The sequence below is a fragment of the Ursus maritimus genome, unplaced genomic scaffold (assembly GCF_017311325.1).
Source record: "Ursus maritimus isolate PB19 unplaced genomic scaffold, ASM1731132v1 scaffold_10, whole genome shotgun sequence".
In the NCBI taxonomy this organism is placed as follows: Eukaryota; Metazoa; Chordata; class Mammalia; order Carnivora; family Ursidae; genus Ursus; species Ursus maritimus.
In genome coordinates, this window is record NW_024423344.1 from 26,810,174 (window position 1) to 26,818,257 (window position 8,084).

Sequence of the window (8,084 nt, forward strand, 5' to 3'; positions counted from 1 at the left end):
AGAAGGGACATGTGTCAGGCTGGGGATGAGGCCAATCAATCCAGGAAAGGATGCAGACTTGAGTTGTTACCTAGTGACCTGAGGCACCACAGTTGCCAAACTCATTTTCTTGAACTATCCAGACTAACAGCTATGCTCAGAAAAATAGCAAAGCTACCTGTGTAAGGGAGGTGAGGGGGGGATCATTGACATTTACTGAATGATTTTTACATGCTAGCCACTGTTTTAAGCATTTTTCTGTACACAAAAATAAATACTATTAGCTTAACACTGTCTTTAAAAATGAGAAACATGGGGCGCCTGGGTGGCTCAGTCAGTTAAGCTAAGTCAGTTAAGTTTGTCCGACTCTTGATTTTGGCTCAGATTATGATCTCAGGGTCGTGAGATTGAGGCCCACATCAGGCTCTGCAGGCTCCCGCCCTCCCCTCAAGCTCATGCACATGTGCACTCTCTTCTTAAAAAATAAATAATAAAATAAAATAAAAATTAAAAAAATAAAAAATAAAATGAAAATGAGAAACCAAGACTTCGTGAATTTAAATTCATGAATACAGTTACCAGTAAGTAGCAGGGATGGGATTTGAACCCTGGTGGCCAACATTCCTATCCACTGCACTACTTAGGTCCTTAGTCTCAGATAACTGTGACCATGGGAGGAATTGGGCTGAGTTGTCAGATTTTCCCATTTTTCAAGGAAGTCAGTTTATCTGAATTTATTAATGAGAAATTTCTGATTTTTTAAATTGTTGGCAATATCTTTTTTTTTTAATGTTTTTGTAAAACTCATTTCAGGTCAGCAACTGAATGCAGGCTGAATGTGATCAAGGATTACTTCCTTCTTGCCAGTCATTAGGTCATTGCTCAACCTGTAACTCTGTGTACATATGGGATAAACCTGGACCAAAGAAGTAGAAATGTAAACAGGAACCCACACCAGTCTCATTGTAGTAAATGCCCATTAAGGAAGCTTTGAAATATTGGGTCATCAGAGGGAGTCTGACTGCCCTAGGGTTTGCTAGTTTCACCAGAAACCTAGAGAAAATGTGGATTTCAGATTTGTAATGGAGCAGAGTCTAGACCCGTGTGCTTCAGCCAGAATGCTGTAGCTCTATGATTCAAAGAGGGTGGTGGGCTACAAGTGAGCTGAGATACTGGCCCTTTCAGCCTTCAGTGGGTTGAGAGTTTCTTTGGTCCAGAAGTTCCCTGGTTGCTCACCTCTGGCCTTAAGTAACTCCTCCTTCTAGTTCACCCCATGTTCCAGATGTTATAATTTTTAAAAATGTGTGCCATGAAATTAAAACAATTAGGAAGCTCTTTTGTGGTCTGTTTCTTTGTAATATGGATTGCCCTAATTTACCATCAAGTTTTGTTCTTGATGGATGGGATCTACATCTTTATATGAATCATTTAATGGAAATTTTGTCCTCTTCTGTTTACCTGGATAGTAGGATATCCTCCTCCTGGTTCTCTCTCTCCCCATGCATGGATCTTTTTTTTTAAAACAAATTTTTGGGGGGTGCCTGGGTGGCTCAGTTGGTTAAGTGTCTGCCTTTGGCTCAGGTCATGATCCCAGTGTCCTGGGATCCAGCCTTGCACTGGGCTTCCTACTCAGCGGGGAGCTTGCTTCTCCCTTTCCCTCTGCCACTTCCCCTCCTTGTGCTCTCTCTCTCTCAAATAAAATTAAAAATCTTTAAAAAAAATTTCTTTCATTCATTCATTCATTCATTCATTCATTCATTCATTCATTCATTCTAGTTTTCTTCCTGACTTCTAATCTCACATAGCAATGTGGTATTATTTAGTATCAAGTCATTCAATAATTATTTGTTATTTGTTTGGAAAGGGGAAAGGGTATGGGGCCTACTGGGCCAATCAACTTGTCTTGGTCCGCCTGGGACACTTTTAGCATTGAAAGTCCCATGGACTTCCTCCTTAGTCTTGAGCATTGGTCACCCTAGGCCTAGCAAACATGTAAAGTTGTTGTCATAAACAGGATAAAAGACCATTCTTCATATGGACAGGTAGGTATGAAGAAAAGCAGGGGAGAGTTTCACACAAAATAACCTCAATTTTTTACTAGATAGATGTAAGGTCATCTACTGGAGAGGAAGGTGAACAGATGGTAGAGGAATTGTCACTCAGTGAACCCTCCCTATATCCTAAATAACAAACCTCACTTATGTTGTAGTTATTCAAATTGGGGGAAATGGGGCTATTATAAAGGGAGGGAAGCACCTAATGTGAACTGTTGCCCTCAGAGACCCAATGGAGGGCCGACACCACCAGGCTGTGAGAGAAGCCAAGGACAGAGCCAGTGAAACTCAATGTGTGACTGGGCATTGGTGCGTAAGTGTCTGTACCCTGGGCCTCCATCTGCAAAGTGAAGGGGTGGGCCATGCTCACCCCCAAAGTCTCACATGCATTCTAGAATCCTGGCAGTTATTTAAGAATTTCAAGGGAAAGGAAACAGTTACAAACATACAAACACACATGCACACACAAATGTTAGAAGTCTTTGGTATGTAAAGCCAAGAGAATAGGCCAAAAAATGAGGATTATGACGAGGATGGAGCAAATCCTGGTACACCAAAACCCAGGCAGCACCCTGAAAGTTTGTGATAAAGTCGCCTTCCCCACATCAGAAACAAACTTCTTACTTGTACCTTCATAATTTAGAAAAAAACATCATATGGAACAATGGCTTGCAGACCGAGAAGCATTTAAAACTAACAGCGTTTCATTTACACAATCTTGGGAGGCAGAGAGTAGAGCTTCTACTCTCCCCCTTTTATAGATGAGGAAACTGAGTTTCCAAGTAGTTTAGGTCACAAAGCCAAGTCTTGGCTTCTGCTCTCATGAATTTCTGTAATGCTTAAAGAGTGTGGGGGTCAGTTGCATCTTATCACTACGCAGCAATTTCAGAAGTGGAAACCCTGGGCAAGAGCGTTAGGGACCCATGGGACACACTGTGTCCTTCTCAGGCTGGAGCACAGGACTGCGGTTGTAAGTGCCATGGTTGGCCTGCTCTGGAGAGGGCTACTCTTAGTATCACCAAAAAGACGTCACTGTAGATTTAGGGTAGCCTGATCAGTCTCTATGTTTACACCTCTAAACAGCTCACTGCTGGAGTCCCTCTTCCTGAATGTCCCAGCACCACAGCTTTGGTGCTTTGGGGAAGGCTGTGGGATTGAAATGATTAGAGTCTATGAGGACTCCTACTTGCCTGCTGCGTGCTGTTCCCAGTGAAGCCCGATGCAACTGCATCACATTTGTTGCTGTTTAGATTTTTTTGTCCATTATCGACTATTATTCCAAAAATAGACTGGTAATATATTCTTGTACATCTGAATTTAATTAAGAAACTTCTTCCTATTGACACAGATATGGTTTTACTGCTTCTGGTCAGGCCAGACAAGAGTATCTAAAGACAGATTCCTGAATTGTGGGTCAATTTCTCTGATGTTTTTAACCCAGGGCCCCTGCTCTGAGATGGTGATTTATGACTTTGACATTCTGTCTTCAACCACTCTCTGGTCACTAGGGACTATATGAAACCTCACAGAAATACTGCTTCCAGGAGTTAAGGTTGTCCCCTCCAACCTCAACAGGATCCTCATGGGATTCAGAAGATTACTTAATGTTCAGTATTCTGAGGACTGTCAGAATCACCCTGGCCTTACTGAATCATTTCATGACTTGGGAGGGCTGGTGATGGGATTAAATCTTCCACACTGTGGTCCATTTCTGGTGTGTTTGGCCAATGGAGACTCCAAGGGCACTGTGGACTCCACTTTGTTTCCCAAAAGGACTAACACCAGAAACTCATGTACTATTTTGTTCTGTAGCTTCTCTGTTTAGCAATACCTCACCCTTGGAGCTGATGCTGCCTAAAGAATGAGAGAAGGTTCAGGAGAACTGATTATTATTATTATTATTATTATTATTATTACTATTATTATTTTATTTAAAGACTTCATTTATTTAATTGACAGAGAGAGAGAGCACAAGCAGGGGGAGTGACAGGCAGAGAGATAGGGAGAAGCAGGCTCCCCACTGAGCAGAGAGCCCAATGTGGGGCTTAATCCCAGGACCCTGGGACCATGAGCTGAGCTGAAGGTAGATGCCTAAGAGACTGAGCCACCCAGGCACCCCAGAACTCACAATTATTACCGAGTATGCCTCCCTCCCACACCCTGGGCCCCTCTCCATGTGTGAAGACCACACGACCTGCACCTGGGGCAGTAAAAGTATACATCCTTTAACCACCTCGCAGGTGCTCACCCCAGCTGTTGGCTCAAATCCCAGGGAACACTGCCTCTTTGGTACATGTCATAATCAGGAGATTATACCTCTCTTCATCTTCTGGAGTTCACACCGTTTAGAGCAGAGAATTTGGGGGGCAGAAATGATGGGATGACAGCAACCATCCATCCATTCATTCATACCTCCATCCAGTTATTGCCCACCTAGTGTGTGCCATGTGCTAAGCTGGATACTGGGCATTCAGTGGTGAACGGAGAAGTCAAGGTCTCAAGGAGGGGGCTTCTGTTTCAATAGAACAGCCCACAGATCTTCATCTGCTTTCACTTCAGGTGTGTTAGTTACTACCAAGAGTTTATAGGTGTTTAGGGGCCTCATTAGGTTTGGAAAATTCTGGCTCCTCTCTGCTCCTTTGGAGGCTGGCCCTTGGTTGGCCTTGAATGAGAAGCTGGGTCCTCAAAGTGCCACTGTCAGCACTCTCCGGGTGAGTACTATGCATGGGGAGGGGCCAGGGCGTGGGGGCCTCTGAAGGCTGTGTCATTCCCGGCTCCAGCCACAGAGGTTACATCACGAAGGGAAGCTGAGCTGTCAGCTTGTTGCTAGGCTGTGGCTATTTATTTTTATAAATGAGACTTGTGCTTAATTTAGAAATCTGCTTTTCCTTTTTCTTTCTTTTTTCCAGCATCATCTGGCTGTCTGGCACTACCAGAGAACTGCATTTCTGACCCAACAAGAGCTGGTGGGTGGATGGGGGCAGGAAGGAGGTTGGGGAGAGGACTGATGCCAGCCCGGCTGCCTCACGGGGAGGTAGAAACACGTGGCCATGCCATTAGCATCCTGTTGGGCTTCTAGACGGGTTTCATGTGTGACACCTACATAGTCCTCCCTTGGAGCAACACAGTAGAAAGCTGCCCCAGTGCAAACTTCTCTTCTGAATAACCACACACCGGAATACAGCGCAACAGAAGGCAAGGCCACAAGAAAAGAGGATCAAAGTCAGCCAGAAGCAGGTGACATCTAGACTGTCAGTCCTTTGGATGCAGCTATTTTAACAGAGCCAGTTATTGCAGTTATTTCAGCAGGAGGATATTTAGATTTGGCCTAAAACTTCAGCCGATAAATGCTCTGGTTTTCAAAAATAAATGAGTAAAATGGACATTTTATACTCCTTCTGTGAACGTCCCTCTGGCCCCAATCTTCACCCTATTGGCAATCCTACCTCTGGGCATCAAGGTGTATGGGTCAGGAACAGGTAATGGGAAAGGGTGGTAGAGATTCAAAATGGGAGAAATATTGAGGATCAGGTAATGGTCAAGAATGCAGTAAATATCAGGAATGAGGTGCCTGTCAGAACTTGGAACAGGTCAGGAGGAAAGAAGGGTCGAGAGGCCTCTAAAGACAATAAAAAGGTCACAGTGACATGGAGCAGAAGTCACAGATGGAATGAGGGGTGGGAAACTGGTTATAAACGTAAGATACAATGAGTCTGCGTTTTGGCTCACCTGTTTGGAGGCTGTGTGAGAACGGCTGCATGAGAAAAGTCTACTTAGGATTCTGAATCGCTCATTTTGGCTCTTCCATGCGCAGTGTCTGACTCATAAATGTCTACACATTTCCCTTGAGGGCTTGTTTGTGCCTCAGTTTCCCCGCACAAAATGCAGATGATTATGTCTACCCTTCCTCTTTCCCCACCTTCTGCTCTCCCTGCAGGGGACATGCTGAGGGTGAGCTAGCTGCGTGTAAACCGCTCCCAGCCACCTGGAGAAAGGTACTCCTGTAAACAGTGGGTATTTGAGTATGTGAGTGTTCTGTGAGTCACGGACTTTGGAGTCAGGCAAGTGTAGCCGTCTCTGCCTGGTGATTCATGCGCACACACTGATGCCTCTAGCTGGAATGTATAGCATTCAGGATGAATTTGTTCTTGCCACCACAGAGAACTTCATTTTTACCCAAATGCTAATACTTGAGGAGTTTTCACGTGGGCACTAGGACATTAGCTGTGATAAGAGGTGCAAGGAATCTGGACTTTCTGCCCATGTACAGTTTTAGTACAAAGAACTATAGCACCATGTCTATGCCCAATCATCCACTCCCCTTTGCCAGCAAAAAAATTCCTCCAAATACTTCTGCCATTGTCAAACTTGCCAAAGTCGCCCAGAGGCAGTTCCAGCACCTGAAGGCAGAGGGAAGAGAATACTCTCTACCAGGTCTCACTACCATCTGTGTTGACTTTTTCTATCACAAGGTGAGGCCTCGCTGATTTGGTCCTGGAGTGTCCTTCCAGAATTGGTGCAAGGAGGCAGCGGGGGCTGGGGCCTCAGCTTCCAAAAGCCTGACCTGAGGTTTCCACGGCTGGGCAGGGACCTTCCCCTGAGCCCTCAGAATGGAAAGGAAGGACACATGGATCTTCAGCTTGACTGCCCCAGCCCTACTACTAAGTACGTGGCATCACCAACCCTATTCTAAGAGCCAATGAGCCATCGCCTATGGTACAGTTCACTTTTGTTCCTGCTACCAACTCATCTTTCTTTGTTATTTCTCACCATGTCCATGCCTTCAGATTTCTTATGGATTCCTTTCTCAGGCATCGTGTTTTGATTCCCTCCTCGCATTCACTTCCAATTGCCAAGAACAACTCTGTTCCGGCAGGAAGATATATTATTTGGCTTAAAAGAGAGAGAGCAGTGGCTTCTCTCCACTAGCATTCTTTGAATTTACGTGGGAATTTATTCTGGGAACTGCTCAGAATCTCCCTCAAGTCTCTCCCTCACGATCAACAGTTTCCGTCAGAGTTGCTTTGCTTACACTGTTTTTAACAGGGTAATGATAAGAGCTTTTCTTCTGGAGCCTGGGTGGAGGGCTCAGCACCCCTCCCCACACTATTACTCCCCAAAGACCTTGGCTGAGCCCACACTGAATATTACAGTGAGTATTGTCACCGTTGTTACAGACCTGAGCATTGTCCCCAGTGATTGCTTGTGTGATAAACCTTGAATCCTCTTTCAGAATTGTTAGTTTTTCCAACCCTCGGGCATTGAGTTCACCCTTGAGGGCAGCCCGTCCTGAGGGACTAAAAAGCATTCTTTGATTTAGCTGGACAGATCGGGTCCAACTGACATGTGCTTCTCTGGTGACATCCCAGAGGCCTTAGTGACACATGCTAATTACCGTGGGATTCCTAGCCATGTTTTGGGGAAGTTATGTTGCTCCAACCACCACTTTGTACAGTGATTCAGGAATTTGCTGTTTGACACAAAGGCAAATGAAGAGATAGGAGGGTCTGGGCGCCACCCAGGCAGCAAGCAGGCCTGCTCGGCCCATCCCCAGAGGATATTCTGAGAGCCCCTGAAAGCGTCCCGGTCCTGGACTTGGTCCACCTGGACCTACTGCAAACAGTGGCCTAGTTTTCTCTATACCAAAGGACATTCTAACCTCCCAGAACAGAATGCCGCACTTGAAGTGAGAGAAAGATCTCCAGCAAGACCCCTGCCACAGGGCCTAAAATCAGTGTAATGGGCCAACGCTGAGCAATGAGCATCCCTTCCATTTGAAGGTGCTTCCAGACACATGAATGGGTTCCTTTGAGTCTGCCCACAACTCTCGGAGGTGAATTGGGCAGGTATTATTACTTAGGTTTTACCAATAGGGAAACTAAGTTCCAGAAGTTCCCCCTAAGACAGTGGCCCAGATCCTTCCTCCCAGGAGCACCTCATGTGTGGGGGCCTTCAACACAGTCAGGTTCCTGCTGAGAATGGCAAGTGTGCATTTCCTGGTCAGGCGCTGAACAGGAAGACTGTGGCTCTGGTAGTAATAAATTACAGAGT

At 45.4% G+C, this 8,084-nt stretch overlaps 1 protein-coding gene across 1 annotated transcript; it reads left to right on the forward strand.

The window, feature by feature from the left end:
- The first annotated feature begins 5,040 nt into the window (after nt 1-5,040).
- SMIM2 (small integral membrane protein 2) lies at nt 5,041-6,134 on the forward strand. The gene is given in 2 exon segments (XM_040620089.1): nt 5,041-5,238; nt 5,240-6,134. Coding segments are annotated over 2 exon segments (240 nt in total). The 3' UTR covers nt 5,282-6,134.
- The last annotated feature ends 1,950 nt before the right edge of the window (nt 6,135-8,084 follow it).